Source organism: Phascolarctos cinereus, unplaced genomic scaffold (genome assembly GCF_003287225.1).
Source record: "Phascolarctos cinereus isolate Bilbo 61053 unplaced genomic scaffold, phaCin_HiC Scaffold_726;HRSCAF=1367, whole genome shotgun sequence".
Lineage (NCBI taxonomy): Eukaryota > Metazoa > Chordata > Mammalia > Diprotodontia > Phascolarctidae > Phascolarctos > Phascolarctos cinereus.
Window position 1 is genome coordinate 113,901,433 of NW_027556098.1, and position 20,352 is coordinate 113,921,784.

Consider the following 20,352-nt stretch of genomic DNA (forward strand, 5'->3'; position numbering starts at 1 on the left):
TAATATGTTCGGTGATTGGGAAGGCAGGAAAGAGAGACAAAAAAGAGAAGCAAGTTTGTAGAAGAAAGTTTCTGGGAGCAGGATGTCACGAGAGAATTGTTGCTTAGAAGTTTGGGAAACCAAGTCAAGGATACCTGAGCTAAGAGTTAGGACTGATAAGAATAATAATAATGATAATAATAAATAAAAATAATAATAGCTAGCATTTATGTAGCACCTTAAGGTTTACAAAATGCTTTGTAAATATTAACTCATTTGGTTCTCACAACAGTCCTGGGAGGTCAGTACTATTATTATCTTCATTTAACAGATGAGGAAACTGAAGCAGACAGAGTTGAAGTGACTCACCCTGTGTGTTACTCTGGTCCTCCAACTAGTAAGTGTCTGAGGATGTCTTCTGACTTCAGGTCCAGAGCTCTAGGACTAGGAAATGGAATTGGAGCTACAACTTTGCCAGTGACCAAGGGAACACAGGAAAAAGTTATGCTTGGGTCAGAATTAGAAGTAAGGTGAAATAATCATCTGCCAACCTAACTGATCTCCCTAGCTCTCAACCCTTCCCAACATCTTCAATTAGTGCATCATACCAATGTTATCATTGTTTGTCCTTCATTCTTGAGGGAGGACCAATGACCTGAGGAAGGTAATGTTTTCACTTGCAAGTGAAGTGGATTTAAGTGAGGCAAGGCTGTGCAAAGTCACCAGCCTCACTCAGTCCTCCAGAGCCATCTGAGTTCAGTAGCAAGACCTAGATCAGGAATCTAGAGATGGCTTTCAAACCAATATGATTCATACTAATGTCCAAGTAATGTTCCTAATGCATAGGATTCAACAGGTTGCTCCCCTGCTAAAAAAGTGAAACAAAAATACCTTCTGGGGTTCTTCATTGCTTAATAAAGAAAATGAAGATTCCTAAGTCTGACATTCAAGGCTTTCCACAATTTAGCTCCAAGTTGCCTTTCCAAAAATATTTCCCAAAGTGTTCCTTTTGCCTATGCTCACCTTTAGCCAAAATGAATTCCATGTTATCTCTCTAGTTCATCATACCTCTATGACTTTGTCTGCCATCACACATGTGTAGAGCAGATTCCATCTTTCTGTCAAAATCTTTCCCTTCAAGACCCCATCAGGTGCCACCTTTTCATGAAGATTTCCCTGATCCTATGAACTACAAGCAATTCCTCCTTTCATGAATCCTTCAGGCCACTCAGATATTCTTTAGCTAATTATTTGTGCACACATTTTATCCCCAAAGTGGATTGTAATGGCATTGAGGGCAGAAAATATGTCTTTTCCCCCTTTCCTTTCTAAAAATTCTGACTCAATAAGTGCAAAGGAAGTGAGCACTTCCACCTAAGAAATGATATTTCAGCAACAACTTTGCCAGTGACCAGGGGAATACAGGAAAAATTTTGCTTGCATCAAGATTAGAAATAAGGCAGAATAATTATTTGCCAACCTAACTGACCTCCCTAGCTCTCAACTCCTCCCTCCATCCATTTTTTTTTACAAAGTGGATCATAAAAAGAAGATAGTATAAAATAGTGAATCTCTATTCCATACAGCTTGATTTTAAATATGCATATATATAATATATATAATAAATTCAACATGATACTTTTAAAACTGTCCAGTTTGTGTAAGCTTCTTTCTGAACTTTCTTCTTTTCTTTTCTGTATTTTTTTACATTTCATTTTCATTTCACTTTTTTCTCAATGATACATAAACAAAAATTTTTAACATTCATTTTTTAATGCAGATAGGATACTATTTTTATTTTTTGTTTTTTAATTTTTTTCTTGTGATTTTTCCCTTTTATTCTGTTTCTTCTTTCACAACATGACTAATGTGGAAATATGTTTAATATGATTGCACATGTATGTATATATAAAACTTACATCAGATATCAGATTGCTTGCTGTCTTGGGAACAGGGGAGAGGAGGGAAAGGGAGGGAGAAAAATTTGGAATTCAAAATCTTGTAAAAATGAATGTTGAAAACTACCTTTACATGTAATTAGGAAAAAAAATATTATTTCCTATAAAAATCATGCATTTAAAAAAATTCTGAGTTCCATACTCTCTCCTCCTTCCATCCCTCCCCCTCCTTAAGAAGGCAAGCAATTTGATATAGATTATACATGTGCAGTCTTGCAAAATATTTCCATATTAGCCATATTGCAAAACAACAACAAACACAGACCAAAAAACCCCAAGAATATTAAAGAAAGTTTAAAAGTATGCTTTGATGTGCATTCGGATTCTATTACTTCTTTCCCTGGAGGTGGATAGCATTTTTTCACCATAAGTCTTTCAGAATTGTCTTAGATCATGGTATTGCTAAGAATAGCTAAGTTATTCACAGATGATCATCATGTAATATTGCTCTTACTGTGTATAGTGTTCTGGTTCTGCTCATTTCACTTCGCATCAGTTTATGTAAGTCTTTCCAGATTTTTCTGAAAGCATCCTGCTCATCATTTTTTATAGCACAATAGTATTTCATCACAGCCCTATATCACAGCCTGTTCAGTCATTCCCCAGTTGATGGGCATCCCCTCGATTTCCAATTCTTTGTCACCACAAAAAAATCTGCTAAAATATATCTGTACATATAGGATCTTCTACTTTTTTTTTTAATCTCTTTGGGATATAGACCTTGATATTGCTGAGTCAAAGGGTAGGCAGAGTTTTATAGTTCTTTGGGCATTCTTTGGTGTTTTAAAAAAAATATGTTTTTGTGTCTCTTTTTTTGGGGGGGGTAGGGAGACACCACCATTGCTAGTCCCCCCTCCCAATTTTGAAAAGAGAAAAAAATCCCTTGTAGCCAATAAGCACATCAAGGAAAACAAATTCATACAAGAGCTAAATCCAAAGATACGTGTCTTCCTCTCCCTTGAGTCCATCACCTCTCTGTCAGGAGGTAGACAGTGTGCTTCATGGGTCCTTTGTGGACAGGGTAGTTCTTTACTCTGCTGAGAGTTAGGTCTTTCAAAGTTGTTTTTCTTTATCTTGTTGTTATTGCTTAAACTATTTCCCCGTTTCTGTTCACTTCCCTCTATATCAGTTTATATATCTGGGATTCTCTGAAAACATCTTTCATTTTTTCGTAGGCTGAAACAAATGTTCCATCACACTCATATAGCACAATTTGTTCAGCCATTTCTTAACTGATGAATACCCCTCCCTAAATTTACTGTCTTTTCTTTTTTCTTTGTAATCCTTGCTTCAGGATCGAACCTCCAAAGTTAAAATTTGTTTTACTCGTGACTACAGAATGGAATAGAAAAAGGACAAGGGTCCTTTTTGTTTTTTTATATACAGTGTACCTAGCGTGAGGCCACATATATAGTAGGCACTCAATAAATATTTGTTGAAACAAATATCCAGTCACCGGGTTTTTTTCCCCTTCTTCTTCAAAGTGACTTATCCTTCCATGCCTCTTCACTCCCTTGACTGCAGTTCTAGCCCAGGCCCTGAACCATATCAAACTTTGAACATTAGAATAGCTTCCTACTCTGGGTTCCTCTCCTTCTGTGGACAGTTGGATTTTTCACACTTTTTAAACAATGCTGTCATCTAGTCACTTCCTTTTCTCAAAAAGAAGTTCACTGACTGCTGTCCCATCTCTAAGGTTTATGACTGATGATGTCTTTTAGTCTAACTCCTTCTGTTTTTGTTTTGTTTTGTTTTGCTTTTTTTTTTTAAGTTTAAGGATGGCCTTAATTTTTTAAAAAAGTCTTTAGGACTACAAATTACAAAGGAAGCAGATCACTACAATAGAAACCTATTAGAAACGTAATATCTACATATGAAAACTTAACATACACTCCACTTACAAGACTATCAGTTATAATGCTCTTCCTTCTAAAGCTATTAAAGTTCCAACTCCTTCGTTTTGCAGATAAGGAAATTGCAGCCCAAAGAATCAAGTGATTTGCTCAATGTCACAACGTAAGTGAATAACAGAGCAGGGATTTAAACCCAAGGCCTCTGACTTCAAAATTCAATGATCTTTTCACTATCATCTGTTTCCATAGGAAATAAAATATAAATTCCTCTGCTAGATTTTTCGAGCCCTCCACAATAGAATCTCTTTCTTTATGTCCAGATGGATTTGCCATTGCTCCCCAAAACAACCTTCTACTTTTTTGAGGGTGGAATTATTGGGCTTGTGATTCATGTGTATAGAAATTGGCAACTACTCCGTACCATAGTGTCTTAGAGGGTTGCCTGCGGGGTGGAGAAATTCAGTGACTTGTCTAGGGTCACACTCAATATGGATCAGAGGCAGGTCCTGAACCTCTGTCTTTCTTACTGAAATAAAATATCTTTTACTATTATCTCGCATACTGGACCAATTAGCTAACTTGCCATTTTTATATATTTAGCGTTCTGTGGAGTATTTTAAAGGAGAATAGAATCACTACTTTTTTATGGTTCAATAAAAGGGTTAGAATGTAAGAACATCTTCAAGGTCACTGGAGGCATCTTTGGTACAACTCCAATAGAAGATAGGACAATAGGGATTTTGTGTATCTCATCCTTTTCCCACATGATTTTGACTTTCTTGGTCAGATCTCTATACTTTGAAAACTTTTTGTCCCATGAAGAATAAGATTATAATGATATTAATTATTGTTGTTATTGTAATTATTTTTATTAGTATTGTTATATACTACATTACATATAATACATTAGTATTGCTATATTAGGCAGCTTGTTGTCATGTCAATAGAACTCTGCACTTGAAATTAGTAAGACCTGTATTCAAATCCTTCCTCAGAGATCTATTAGCTTTGTGACCCTGAGCAACTCACTTAACCACTCTTAGCCTTAGTTTCCATGCCTGTAAAATGAGGACAATAATAGCACCTACCTCTCATTGTTTTCAGGAAGATGAGATAATATATGTACGGTACTTGACAAATGTTAAAGTGCTATATAAAATTATCTATTACAAGGATTATTTTCTTACTTCATCTTTAAGCATATGTGATTTCATCTCTGAGCAGGTGTTCCTTCTGTGCTGAAGCAGAGAGTTCTTCATGGATTTCTATTGGCTGGAAAAATTCATTACTTGGTCTGAACCCAGTTAGATTGATCCTTGGATAAGCAACATGTAGTAAGTCCCCTTTCTACACTTTCCTGATCCTTTCAGCTTGGTAGGACCTTCCAGCAATAGAGCTCTGTTGGCAGAGCTTTAAGCATCCAAAATCATCTCCATGCAATAATGAGGTATCAGAAAAGTACTTCATTCTCGCAAGACTTAATAACAATGATAATCGAGAAACAGGGCAGTGGTGCCTGTGATACAGCCTAGCCTCCTGACCATGAACAAGGCACTTGAACTCTAAGTACCCCAAACAACTCTAAGTTATAGGCAAGCTGCCAATCTGCATTGGTGGAGGGAGTGTCCACACTGGGAATTATCTACATTGATGAAAAGAAAGATTACAATATTCCCCCAAGAAACAAAATGAAACCCCCATCATCATTGTAGCTTAATAGACTGATATGTTGGGAAAGACTCAAAACTGGTGGACTTGGCTGGTACTGAGGATGAATTCCTTCAATAACGTCACTGAAAAATAGTTATTCAGTGTCCTCTTGAAGATTTAATATTAATGGGAACTTTAAGCCTCCCAAAGGCAGTCTTCACAATGGCTATGAGTTTATAATGCTCTGTATGGCATTTTACTTGGTTCAGTCAAGTGAACTAAATAAGAAACAAATAAGCAGGTCTAATTTCTAAATATTAATCAGAATGCCCTATCTTTGTTCCATCCCACTTATGATCCAAAGAGCTCCAAGCACCCTCTTTTCATTTTTTTAATGTAAATGAAGATTCAATGTTTAATTTCTGACTAATTTTCATTTTCCTTTCCTTAATGACAGTAATATGATCTGGAAAATATTTTTTTCGCTGATGCTGTGCATTCTTCCAGGTAAGAACATGCTAACTTTCTAAGGCTTTTGGCATCATCTCACTGACTCCTTCAAGTCTGGGTGTTATAAACATCCCCCTGCTTGTCAAGACGTAGACACTGACCTGAGGCAATTAAAAGAACCTTTAGTCTCCAAGCAACATTTAGTCTCACAGATTTCCCAACATAATTCTTGATTCAATTCAAAAGACATTTATAAAGTGCCTATGATGTTCCAGGCACTGAATTTACAGACAAAAAAGGAACCATCTCTTTGCTGAAGTTGCTTATGTTATACTGGAGAGATAGAACACATAACAAGTAAGCCAACAAGTTAAATTTAAAATAGTTTAATGGGGAAAGAGTGCTAATACCTGGGGATTGGGGATGGGGTGGGAGTGGGGATTAGGAAGGTCTCACATGGGAGGTAGAAACTGAGCTGTGTACTTTGAAGGAAGCCAGGGATCCCATGAAAGGAAAATGAGGTGGGGGAGGGTCTTTCAGATATGGGTGCAACGGCCTGGAAGTCAATTTTTGTAGTTAGAGAGTCTGAACATGAGTTTCCTACTGCTCCATCTTTCAAAGACTTGGCTTTGCACTGATGCACCATGGCGCTGGTGAAAAGAGCATAGATTTTTTGCAACCTCCACCTGTACAGATTCTGGGCAGGTTCTGAGAGTTGTGGACTGCAGTTACTCTTCTTAGTTGGGGGGGGGCGGCTGCAGGTGTGGAGTATCCCCTCCCTCCCCACCAGTCAAAATTCTCTGTCCACTCCCCAGCCTGTGATTACATTCTTTAGCTATTCAAGGACTTGTTGGTAGCACAACAGCTCTGGTTCACCGTCAGCTCCTTCCTGCCCTTTCCTTGAGACTTGTAGCATCATTGAGATACCACTTGAGACAGTGGTATCATTTAAGCCTTTGGCTTTGAACTCTACTCCCAGTTCCGACTTTTTTGGTTTCTGTCATTGCCCTTTCTCCCAATGCCTATTTCCTTCCTATTAGAGCTGATAATGTGTCGTTTCCTGGTGTGATCTTGGATTTGCATGCCTTTCCATTTTCCCCCCTTAAAAATTTTAAAATAATTATGTGATAATTGTAAACTTTATAATGTTTGATGTTTATTATTATAAAAATAGGACAACTGTGCAGTCATTTAGGCTAAGTGGGCCTAATACCCGTAAAATATACAGGCAAAGACAGACAAGGTTGTACTTTTCCACTGTTCTGATCTTTGTTAACCCTGGGTCAGGTGGTTAATGGTTGAAACTTCTGATTGGATAAAACTCCTGACCACCTGCTGTAGTCTGAGTCATTCCCCTCCTGCTGCCTCAGAGTGTCAACTGGGACCTTCTCCCAGTTTCTGGTTGCAATAAAGAAATTCCCCCTACACAGAACTCACCCAAGCCTGGTGGTTATAAATGAGCCCAGAAACTTCTCTATCACATCTGGGTCTGTTGAAGAATGCTCCCTTCTCCACCATCTGCCATCGATGACCTGTTCTCGGCTGAACTCATTTTAGGGTGTATAACTTTGATACTTGAACCCCAATTTCTAACATGTTTCCTTCCTAACACACTCCCTCCCTCTTGTGCTGGGTGTTTCTTGCATCTATAGGGCCGAACCTCATATCTGTTTATTTTTGCCATACATGTATGTGGAGACTTTTTTTTTTGCCTGCTTGTTTGTTTGTTCTTGTGTGTATCAGCTTTCCAAATGCCAATTTCCTATAAATTCCCCAAACCTAGCTCTTTGCTTTAATCAGATCCCTGAAGATAACAAGGAAATTACTGTTAAAGTTTTCTGATTCCAATTCATAGCCCTCCCTCCTCCTGTGGCTGCCCGCTTTCTTAGGCCCTAAGACCTCTGTTATCAAGAACTGTGCTCAGAGTTGTTCTGGGCCTCCTCTGCAAAGACAGCTGGACTGAGTATCATGTTAAGCAGCCCCACACACTTGTGCCTTGCTCTCTGCTGACCCCACATGGGTATTTTTTTTTTACAGCGCAGCTCTACCTACGCTGCCATTTAATCCCTGGTGTACTGGTATAATTTACTTATACTGATGCTGGTGAGGCAGGATTGTGTATTTTTTACGGATAAATGCAAGTGAGTTTTCTTTTTTCCCTTTTGTATATCTGCCTCTCTCTCCCCCAATTTAGGTGCTAATGCCACAAACTCAGAGATTGGGGCTTTTTTCAATGAGACTGCAGACCTGCCCTGTGGTTTCAAGAATACTCAAAACATCAGCCTGGAAGAACTAGTGATATTTTGGCAAGGTGCCAAAGATGATGTTCTGTATGAGCTATATCGTGGAAGAGAGAAGCAAATCCATGTTCATCCCAACTACATTGACCGCACGAAGTATAACCAAACTGCTTGGATTTTATATCTCCTGAATGTTCAGATTGCGGACCAGGGGGAATATACATGTTTTGTCCAGTACCTTGGCCCCAAAGGATTAGTTATCATCCATCAATTGTCTTTTCAGCTGTCTGTCCTTGGTAAGTAGTCACTTATGGTTCTTAGGTGCTACCTGGTGAGGCTTATAAAAGCAAAGGCAAAGCAGAGAGATCTCTGGAAAGTCCACTGGAGGTGAATTCAGGAATTCAATTAAACCAAAAGTCCATGGTGCATTTTACCATTTGATGTGCAAAATCACTGAGAGTGTGTTTTGGGGAAATAAGCAGCCAAATGAACAAAAGTAATTGTGGCTAGATGGAATTCATAGATAGTTAAACAAATCCCCCCCCTTTGGCCAACAGCACAATTCATAACACCTCAGCTTGGTGTAATGCTTTACGGTCTTTCAGATCTCTTCGGAAGCAGTATTTTCAGTCCTTTCACCTTTCCAGATATGTCACTGGAGCTCCTAGCAAGTTGCACAATGGACTGATGTAAGACTTCTTTTCCACCCCCTGGTGGAGGTCTGATTAGCCTCTTGTGACCCAAACTGATAGCAACAGAAAAGGCATCTCTCCTGGGCAGAAGTTACCCATCTATAACTGGGGGCAAAGCAATAATTTTTAAATAAGATCTACTGATACAGCTCTATGCAGCATAAGTGACATTATAAACATTTTAATGATCTCCAGGAAACAAAAGGTATTATAATCTCCACCTCATAGGACTAAGCATTTAGAGCTGGAAGGGGGAACTATTAAGGGTTAGAGCACTGGGCTGCAACAGTGGATAGAGTGCAGGGCCCAGAATCAGGACACTTACTAGCTGTGTGACCCTGGACAAGTCATTTAACCCCATTTGTCTCAGTTACTTACTTACTCATAAAAGGAGCTGGAGAAGGAAATGGCAAACCGCTTCAGTATCCCTGCCAAGAAAACCCCAAATGGGGTCACCAAGAGTAGGACCCAATTGAAAATGATTGAACATCAATTTGGAGCTGGAAGAAATCTCTGAAGAGGGGAAAGAGAGCATGGAAAAGAGGATGGACATATTGACGGACCAGTTATTGCCAGTGGAAGACAGTCATTATCTAACTTATAAATCTGATCAATTTGACTTCTAGGGATAGAGGGGAGTGTGTGTGTGTGTGTGTGTGCGTGTGCGTGCATGTGTGTGTGTGGGAGAGAAAGAGAGAGAGAGATGTCTTGAGGTTCTACATTCTGAATTAAGGAGGAGTTCCTGCAAATTAGTTGATGATTATAGGTGTAGAAATAATTTGTTTGTTTGTTTGTTTGTTTGTTTTGGCTAGGCAATGGGGTTAAGTGACTTGCCCAGAGTCACACAGCTAGTAAGTGTTATATGTCTGAGACTGGATTTGAACTCAGGTCCTCCTGAATCCGGGGCCAATGCTCTATCCACTGCGCCACCTAGCTGCCCCCAGAAATAATTTCTTTGAAAAGGGAAAAAGTGAACTTAGTGAGAATAGGAAGTGAGAATATTATGAGACCAGTGAAATGAAACCTCTGGTGTCCTAGGCTAATAGTTTTCCACGAAATAGAAAATAAGACTCCCAGAGTGGTACTATTTATCAGTATATTCATTTCCTCACTAAGATGTCACTTAAGTCTGTCCTTTATCTTGTCATCTAGCCCTGTGCGGTGTATGAGAGGTAATAGGATGGATAGGGAGTGAATCTCAGAGTCAGGAAGATCTGGGTTCAAATCCTGTCTCTCTCCCCTCCCCCACCACTCCCCCACAATTCTATAAGACTAGAAGTTGTATAATAGTTGCTGATCTGCATTCAGAGAGGGAGCTTTCTCACTGGGAGTTCCCAGTGCTGATGAAATCACATATCTGGACCTCTCCCCCACCAAAAAAAAGTTTTTCGTTCTTCCATTCCTGAAAAGGACTGAGCAAAGAGGAGTTACTAGAATCCTAGGATCATAGTTTCAGAGCTGGAAGGGATCTTAGAGGTAATTTTACAAATGGCATAACTGAGGCCCTGGTCACATAGGTGGTAAGTAATAAAGCTAGGATTTGAATCCATGTCTTCTGACTCCCAATCCAGCACTGTTGTCATGGCAACATCAGTTATACATCCCAAATTATACTAAGAATCCCTATCCTCCCTTCTCTTTGGTCAGGAACGATTCTCTCCATTTCCCCCCCATCCCCCTATAGCTGCATCAAGGTTTGGAATGAAAGAAAAAAATGTTAGTGTCTCAATTCTGTTTTTAGCCCCTTTCAGTAAGCCTGAAATAACCCGACTCGACAACAAGACTGCACAAATTGGAGATCTACTGAATTTTTCCTGCTCTTCTAAACAAGGCTATCCAAAGCCTCGGGAGATTTACTGGATAGTAGAGGCTGAAAACTCAACCAGGTATTCTGGTGATATACATCTGTCCCAAGATGATACCAACCAGCTCTACAATGTTACCACTGCCTTATCTCTGCCCATTACTGATTCTACCATCTGGATTAACATCACCTGTTTGCTACAAACCCAGGGGCCAGTGGAACTCCTTACCTCCGAGACTCTGAACATAAGTAAGGTTCCTTTTTATAGGTCTATTCTTAATGGGTAGTAAACACAAACATTTAAGTTAAGATTATGGGTATTAAGTCCTGAAATAAATCGAGGCTGTGAGTTGGGGAATAAAGTGTCTTTAATTCAGGTAACAGGGTAGCAAACCTGTCACCCAGGGGGATGTCCCATGAGTGCAGAGCACAATAGATTTCCCAACCAAGAGACACATGAAAGGTGATTTATATATTTATGAATGAATAAACATTTATTTGTTTGAGAGAGAGACATTAGTATCCATGTAGCCCTTTCAGAAGATGAACAACTAGACTGAGAACTAGACATATATGCATACATGGAGAGTCAAAGATATGGAAAGAGAGAAGGAATCATTGCCAGACAAAAACACCAAAGGAGAGAGGGAACTAGTATTAAATGAAGACATAAAGGAATTGGCACTACAGAATTGACCTTACTAGTAACTTTGTTAGTACTGTGAACTATGTGGATTGTATACAGTTAACTAGTAGACCAACGAAATAGCTACCATAGAATAGATTTATTTACTCTGTCAGAAAACACAAAAAATATGTATTTGAACTGATAAACAACTCTCCCTTCTGTTGGGCCACACTTTTCCCAAGGATCTATATTGCCATTCTGATTTATAATGCCATCTTAGGACTGGTGTTTCCTTCTCCCCAAGCTCCCATTCAGAGAAAGAACTTGGAAATCAAGCAACCTTCCCATCTTCTCTTGGGACTTATACAATCCACATTCATTCACTCACTCACTCACTCATTTACTCATTCACTCATTCATTCATTCATTCATTCAAGTATTTCTGTGTTTAGCTTCTTTATTCTTTTTCTCTATGCTCATCATGATCTCTGAATCCAACTCTCTTTTTAAAAGGCCAGGTCTAAGGGTATAGCTCAGGTATGTGAATGAATCAAGAGCTTGAGTCATCACCAGAAAAAAGGTGTCAATGACGACTCAGAACAACAGAAATTTGCATGTTATCTAGGAAATCCATACATTAGCAGGAGATAGAAGACTTACCACCTTACCCAATTCCTTCTGAAGAATGCCCGTTAGCATCTACTACACGATAATCTTTTTTATTTTTTCCAGACCAAGCTATGATAGATATATTTGGTGTAAGGACCCACCAATGAGGAAACTAGGAATGCTGTATAGTACCTGCTATGCATTTTATAGTCCTAGAGATTTTCTTGGGGCTACATAGTCGATATGCATCAGAGATGGGAATTGGAGCTAGGTCTCCCTCGTTCTAAGTCTGACTCTCTCTCCACTTTACTCCATTGCCTGAACCCAATAATGCAAAATAGAGGCTGATGGAAAGTGTAGTTTTCCAAGCTGGAAAGAGGGACTAAAGCATAATAGGAAGTAGAAGCCATGTAAGACAGGGATTTGGGAATATTAGAGGTCCATGAAGCAGAGAGAGAGTTCTGGGAGTGAGGCTAGTGCTACTGATCCATAGGTTTCCTTTTGCCTCTCCCCCACTGTGTGGTTCACTCCTTTATAGAAAACACTGGCTCCTGATGTGATGAAGATCAGCTTATATTCATCTGGAGAAAAACAATTTTAAATGTACAGACAGTAAATAAACAAGATATAAAGAGAGCAGGGAAGTCCTAAGAGTAAGCAAAGCCAGAAGTGATGAGGTAGAGAAGGGGATATAAATGAAGAGAGATTAGAGTCACCAGGTCCCAATTTCAATGACAATTTATGAAAAGCAAAACTGTCCGGGAAGATCTCTCTTTAAGTAGGTCAGCCAGCCAGACAAGGTTCCAGTTGCTCATGATCATGTTCAATTCAGGCCAGCAGCAGCCTACCCTTGTAATTGACTGGCCATTGGTGCTGGCGAACATCTACCCAGGCCTCTCTCCTCAGGGCTCCAAAATGCCCAGGCTTTCTTCCTTGACCTCAACTTCCTCTCTGTAACTTCCACCTCCCATCATCCTTTATTTCCTGGTTCCAGCTGGGAAAAATTACACTTCTCCTCACCCCCTTTGTTTATAGGGACAATACTTAAATAACACTACAAGAGGTATCTTAAGATGATGTATGATAATTGCCAAATGAATTATTCTAATGAATGCTTAGGTATGTAGGGAACAAATAGATCACTGTGGCTTGGAGTGGTCCCTTTGTGCTCATCCTGTCTTATCTAAGAGGGCTGATGACATCATGAGGTTGATGTCTTGGCTTGCAAGTGAATTGGATTTAAGTGAGGCAGAGCTGCACAAAGTTATCAGTCTCCCTCCTCCAGAGTTATTGAAGTCCAGTGGTAAAACAAAAGACAAGACAGCTGGCTAGGGATGCAGTGGCCTTACTTGGCCTTACTCCTTGGAGTGATCAAGGCAAGGCCTTATGGAAGAGATACACTTGAATCAGGTCCTAGAAAATTACAGGATTTATATGGAGAGTATAAATGGGGTGTGTGTGTGGGGGGGAAATTTTAGGTGAATGTAATGGTTTGAAAAAGGTACAAGGTGAGAAGGTCCCTGTTTTGAAGACAGTGAATGTACCAACCTGGTTGGAGGTGAAGGTTCATGTCAAAAAAAAAAATGGAAGATGATATAGGGGCCAGACTATGGTGACCTTATATGCCAGGACAAGAAGCTTAAAATTTAACTTGTAGACTAGAGGGAGCCATTACAGTTTTGGGTGGGGGTGGCAAAAGTATGACATTTTGAAAGCATTTTAAGAGGGTTAGTTGTTTGGTAGCATACAGCGTGGGGTGGCACTAGAGACTGGGAGAACTGATTGGGGCTATTACAATAGTCCAGATCTGTGGTTATAAGGGCATGGGCAAAGGTGGTGGGAGAGGGAATAAAAATAGAGGGGTGAATCTGGAGAGTTTTTAGGACTTAGTGACTGAATATGGGGATGAGGAGAGACAGGGGAAGGAGAGAAAGAAATTCAGAACAACTTGAGACTTTTGCAATCAAGTGGTACATCTACTGTTAAAATGGATGCCATCATCATCTCTCCAAGTCTTAGGAGCTTGCCTGTGCCTACACTTTCACATACGGCTAAAAGATGGTCAAATCTCCAAGAAAGTGATGCAAGTCTTGCCCTGGCTTCACTGACTGTTGCTGCTGCTGGGCTATGTGACAAAGGGCCTTGGGACTTTCTGCATTGGTTTTCACTGTTTCTGGCTCTCAAGCAAGGAAGTAGCCCTGGGCAGATGACTACAAAGAGCAGCAGACTGCAAAGGTTTTAGAAATGACTTGACCTTACTGAAATTCTGTGATATTTTCCTTGTACAGAGAGGAAACCCTATGAAGAACCAGACAGCAACTTCATGATTCCTGGGCTGATAATATCAGTTGCCACAGCAGTTGTGGTTCTGATGATCATTCTCGGAGCGCCAAACTGGAAAAAATGTCCTCACTTCTGTGGTAAAAGAGGTAAGTGATTCAGACCTACTCAACTCACAACTTGCCTATTTACTTCTTTTCTCCTAGAATGTCGTACACTTCACGCATACTCTATTCAGCCATGTTCAACTCTTCATGATCTCATTTGGGGTTTTTTTGGTAAAGTTACTGAAGTGCTTTGCCATTTTCTTCTCCAGTTCATTTTACAGATGAGGAAATTGAAGCAAAGAGGGTTAAGTGACTTGCCCAGGGTCACACAACTAGTGTCTGAAGCCAGATTTGAACTCAGATCTTCCTAACTCGAGGCCTGGTGCTCCATCCACCGAGCCACTGAGCTACGTATTGCTTGGTAACTCATAGACCTCAAAATCAACAGATGAGTTCACATAAACTTTTCCCACTGTTTTAGTATCCAACTTATTGGAACAGCTCTAATTTAAACATCTCAGGAGGACAAAATGTCTAATATAATATCTATAAGTGAATCGGATCTATTCCATGAGGCTCTAGAAGGAAGAATTGAATGCCAAGAGGTTGAAGCTGCAGGAAGGCAGATTTCAGCTCTATAAAAGCAAACATTTCCTAACAAATCTGGCTAAAAATGCAATAGAGTGCCTTATGAGGTAATGAGCTGCCAGTTATTGGACGTTTTTCCAGTAGAAGCTGATTGACTATCTTCTAATGATAATTTAGAATGGATTCTTGTACTAGGTAGGAAGTGGTCCAGATGACCTCTTACAGTTCTCCCAAGTGAAACATTTGATTATTCTAAGTGCTATATGAGTTCATAAAGGGGAAGACAACATTGGATTAGAATAGTTTTCCTAACTATTTTCATCAAAGAAGTAGAACATGGGCCAAAACTTGAATAGGATTTTTTTTTTAATAAGCAAACATATCGAAGGGCTCAGGCAAATCAGGAGCCTCTGTAGCAACTAGTTCTTCTAGAAGCCAAATGACAGCAATGTTAGACTTTTGGCAATAACACAAAGGGTGATTCTGTGGGTGGTTTGGCTGACACTGCCTAATACCATGGAATCCACTAAGTCCCTTCTTCCATCAGTCTGCATAGGTGGGGAGAACAATGCAACTGGTTACAGAGTAGACCGCATCATGGAGGTGGGGATGACATGATTGCTTAGAACTGGGAATAAGGGATAGCAACAACTCCCTCCTTCCCCCTTGTGAGTAAGAAATGTTAATTGTTTGAGTCCACTTGAAAGATTAAAGGTAGTGGACCAGACTTTTTGGATGACAAACCTGACATCCTTGAAAGATAGTTTGGTGGCATGAAGATACTAGACCAGACTCCCTGGTGTCCACCTGCCTCCTTCGAGGGTAAGAGGTTTCCTTGACACAAGAATAGAACAGTGATTAATAAGAGAACTGGATTTCTAAACTTAACTCATTACATGACAGCTGAATTTCTGAACTAAGTTCAGAGACAAAGAATCATGACTTAGGCAGTTGCAGGACAAAATCCATTAACTGTAAATATGATAAATTAAAGAAAAACACAGAATCCATCTGATTATTTCACAGACTTGTGGCACTTCACTAGGGTTCTCCAGCCATTCATGAACACTTTGGAAATAAGGTTTTATACTCTCTAGCAAATATTTAATTACCTTCTCTTTTAAATTACTTTATTAAAAAGATAATCATCATACTAGTAACATCTTGAGAGACTTTACCAATGCCTTGTTTCAAATAAAAAACCACCAATAACATTAAAGATGAGCTTGACATGACTATCTTAATGAAGCTATTGGAGCCATCTCCAGTTGTCCTGATCTATATCTTTCCACTGGACCCAAATGGCTCTGGAGGAGAAAGTGAGGCCGGTGACATTGCACAGCTCTCCCTCACTTAAATCCAATTCACTTGCAATTGATGGCATCACCTTCCTGATGTCATGGTCCTCTTCGAGAATGAAGCTATGTTGACTCCCAAGAATCACCACATGCTTTTCAAGTCTTACAAACCAAAAATTTAATGATGTACTTTAGAAATTCCCTAGGGATCAATGTCAAACTTGCCATTCTGTGTTTTGCTGAGTCCATACTCTTTCCCATTTAGAAAATCAGGACATTTATCATTCTCTAGTCTTTGGGCAACTCTCCCATGCTCTATGATGACTAAGTTTGAAATCATATCAATGTCTTGAGTACCTTGTCATCTAATTAAAGGTGTTAGACTGTCTCTTCATGAACTATTCTTTTTACATTATTGTTCTATGCTTTTCAGTTTAAAGATTCTTCCTGGGGTTAGGCGTTAAATAAATCTGCTTTCTTTTATCCTGCAGCATCGTGTCACTTCTCTGCTCTAAAAACGTCAGTGACTCCCTATTGTCTCTAGTTCATATAGACTATTTGTGCCTTACCAGTGGTAGAGCCTTTCAAGCTCATATTGGTCTGATCAGCCATAGCTGGACACATTGTACCTCGACCCCAACATCATGATGTTATTTTGATCCTCTTGGAGTATGAAAGACATAAATTCTAAATTCTCTATCTTAGAGTCTAAGGTCCTTCATAGTCTGGCTCCAAGCTACCTTTCTAGCCTTATCTCATATTACTTTCTTCAATAGATTCTATGTTCAGCAAAATTTTTTCTACCAGCTGTTCCTTGAGCTCTATTCCATTTCCATCTTCATGCATTTGCACAAACCATCCTCTGTGCCCGAAATGTGTGCCCTTCTTATTTCCACCTTTCAGATTCTTTACCCATCTTCGAAGATCAACTCAGTTGACACTTCTTTCATGAAGCTTTTCTTCCTGCCCCTTATAGGGAGTCAGCATTGTATGGTGGAAAGAAAAGTAGATTAGGAGAAATTATGTATACCTCAGATGTAGTCTGGATAGCCAAGAACTCACAGACTACCAAGGTATAAATGACTGATAGGGACTACAGTTAGCTCTTTCAGAGGTATTCACATCTTAACAGGGCATAACATCTGAAGCAAAAGGAGTGAATTTATAATTGTGGAATTTTTGACATCAGTGAGATGGAATCATGGGGCAGGTAGGTGGCACAGTGAATACAGCAATGGGCTTGGAGTCAGGAAGACTCATCTTCTTGGGTTCAAATCTGGCCTCAGACATTTACTAGCTGTGTGACCCTGAACAAGTCACTTAACCCAGTTTGCCTCAGTTTCCTCATCTATTGAAAAGAAAATGACAAATCACTCAAGTATCTTTGCCAGGAAAACTCCAAGTGGTGTCACAAAGAGTTGGATGCAACTGAAAAATGGCTGAACAAGGGGCAGCTAGGTGATGCAGTGGATAGAGCACTGGCTCTGAAGGCAGGAGGACCTGAGTTCAAATCTAGCCTCAGACCAAACATTTGACACTTAATAGCTTTGTGACCCTGGGCAAGTCAACCCCAATTGCCAAAAAAAGAAAAAAAGACTGAACACCAACAAAGATGGAATCATAGGACCATAGAACTAAAACTCAAAGGGACCTTAGAGGTCATCTGGTCCAAGGCCATCATTTTGCAGAAGAGGAAAATGAGGCCCAAGAAGTTTAGGTGATTGCTTAATTGCCCAAGATCACAAAGGTAAGTAAATATAAAAGACAGATCATCTGACAAATTCCAGTTCTCTTCCCATTATGCCTCTTTCCTGTCCTCTTCTTTCTCCCTACCCTCCAATAACAAATCACACAGCCTATGTCTATTCTAACCACTGCTAAGGCTGACCCTGCTACTCATTCCTGCTATAATTCATAAAATCTAGATCTGGAAGGTATCTTAGAAATCATCTAATACAACCCTTAACTTTCCAGCTGAGGAAAGTAAGTCCTAGAGAGGGGAGACACCTTTCCAAAGTCCCACAGATAGTAGGGTAGCAACACCCGGATCCAAACCCAGTCCCTTTGCCTATAACTCTTATAGCATCATAGATTTAGAGCTCCTAGAAGGGACAGTCTAGTCTGACCCTCTCCTTTTACAGATGAGAACATGAGGCCAAGAGAAATCAAAGACTTGTCCAGGGTCATACAGCTAATTAGTGAATCTCTGAGGTAGGAGTTGGCCTTAGTTCTTCCTGATTCCAAGTCCAGCATTTTATCCATCCATGTCCGTGCTAGTGCTTTTCCTATACTCTCAGCACCAGTCTGCTTCTACAGTCCTTAGAAGCTATGTTGCCCTCTTTTGGTTTTCCCGTAGTGAGTTTCTTTTCTAAAGCTGTGATTTGTGTCTTCTTCCAGAAGCTACCGGGGTGAATGCAGAAGATACTGATCATCCCAAAGAAAAGTGAGTACTCTGACCACATAGCAAGTATCACAAAACATAAATAGCTTAGAAAGAGGAATAGGAGGTTGGAGGGCAGATAGGCCTAAGAAATGGCCTATTTCCATCTTGTCCTTCCTCCTTTTTCCTCTTGCATTCCCCATTTCTCCATGTCACCTCTGCCACCTTCCCATACACTTCTGGCCTCATCCCTGAGGACGTAAAAGAAAGAAAATAGTTTAGGTATGATCCTCATTCCATTCTTACTTTCATTTTCCCAGAGATGAAGCTTTAGAACCAGTGAACCATCAAATGTGCGAAAAGAGAGAAGACAGATGATGCGGTGTGTCCACAGCCATTGGAAGAGATTTTAAGAAGTTAAAAGAATTGTTCAGGGCAGTAGAGTTGGAGAGACTTGCCCTATAAAGAAAACTTGTCTGGGAGACTCGTGATTAAAAGGAATCATCCAATAGAAAATGGAGTCAAATTTATGAGAATACAAGCCATTCCCCAATTGATAAATGGTCAAAGGATATGAGCAGGCAGTTTTCAGATGAAGAAATCAAAGACATCTATAGACATATGAAGAAGTGATCTAAATGACCTTTGATTAGAGAAATGTAAATTAAAACAACTCTGAGGTACTACCTCACACTTATCAGATTGGCTAATGTGACAAAAGAAGGAAAATGATAAATGTTGGAGAGGATGTGGGGAAATTGGGATACTGATGTGCTGTTGGTGGAGCTGTTAACTGATCCAACCATTTTGGAGAGCAATTTGAAACTATGCCCAAAGGGCAACCAAATTGTGCATACCCTTTGATCCAACAATCCCACTACTAGGTCTGTATTCCAAAGAGATTGCAAAAAGGGAAAAGGACCCACATGTACAAAAATATTTATAACAGCCCTAATTGTGATGGCAAAATATTGGAAATTGAGGGGATGCCCATCAATTGGGGAATGGCTGAACAAGTTGTGGTATATGAATGTAATGGAATACTACTGTGCTATAAAAAATCATGAGCAAACAGACTTTAGAAAAACCTGAAAAGATTTGAACAAACTGATGTAAAGTGAAATGAGCAGAATCAGGAAAACATGGCACAGTATCAGGAACATCGGGTGATGATCAACTATGAATGATTCAGCTCTTCTCAGTAACATAATGATCAAAGAAGAATACAAGGACTTGGGAAAGAAAATGCTACCCATGTCCAAATACAGAACTGATGGATTCTGAATACAGATGAAAGCATATTTTTTTTACTTACTTTATTTTTTGTCATGGTTTTTTCCCCTTTTCATCTGCTTCTCCTTCCACAACTGTAACTAATATAGAAATGTGTTTTGCATGATAGCATATGGAAAAACTATATCAAACTGCCTACCATTTTCAGAAGAAGGCAGGGGAGGGAGGAAAGGAGAAGAAATTGGAACTCAAAATGTAAAAATGAATGCAAAAATGTTCTTGATATGTAATTGTGGGGAAAAAATGAAATACTATTTAAAGCAAAAAAAAAAAGAGAAAAAAAACATCGACCATCAGTTTATTGATTTCTGGCTAGTCTAATTAATGAATTGATTATTAATTACCCAGAAAAAGGAATTTACCATTCAAGTTTCAAATCAATAACTCACCCTTTGTCATCAATGAGTTTCCCTCTCCATGTATTTTGCCAGTATTATTTATTTTTACCTATGCTCCTTTAAAATATAATACTGCTGTCACTAAGCAACTGGGGGACTCAAGGCTATGTCTAAGTATTTCAGAAGGTCTCTTTTCTGCCACAGTTTTCCTACTAACATCTTGGCCAGAAGACCCAGAGACATAGTTCTCTCCCAGTAGTGATAA

At 39.5% G+C, this 20,352-nt stretch overlaps 1 protein-coding gene across 5 annotated transcripts in view; it reads left to right on the forward strand.

The window, feature by feature from the left end:
* Positions 1–20,054, forward strand: part of CD86 (CD86 molecule) — a 159,593-nt gene extending 139,539 nt beyond the window's left edge. For 4 of the 5 annotated variants that reach the window (XM_020985930.2, XM_020985926.2, XM_020985927.2 and 1 more), the window contains exons 2-8: positions 5,015–5,124; positions 5,898–5,947; positions 8,085–8,426; positions 10,564–10,875; positions 14,152–14,292; positions 18,474–18,519; positions 18,777–20,054. In XM_020985930.2, the coding sequence (XP_020841589.1) occupies positions 5,120–5,124; positions 5,898–5,947; positions 8,085–8,426; positions 10,564–10,875; positions 14,152–14,292; positions 18,474–18,519; positions 18,777–18,834 (954 nt within the window). In that variant the 5' untranslated portion in view covers positions 5,015–5,119 and the 3' untranslated portion in view covers positions 18,835–20,054. Of the gene's footprint in view, positions 1–3,934; positions 3,954–5,014; positions 5,125–5,897; positions 5,948–8,084; positions 8,427–10,563; positions 10,876–14,151; positions 14,293–18,473; positions 18,520–18,776 lie in introns of those variants that run through there. The other variant, XM_020985932.2, reaches the window with a different exon arrangement.
* Positions 20,055–20,352: the final 298 nt, after the last annotated feature.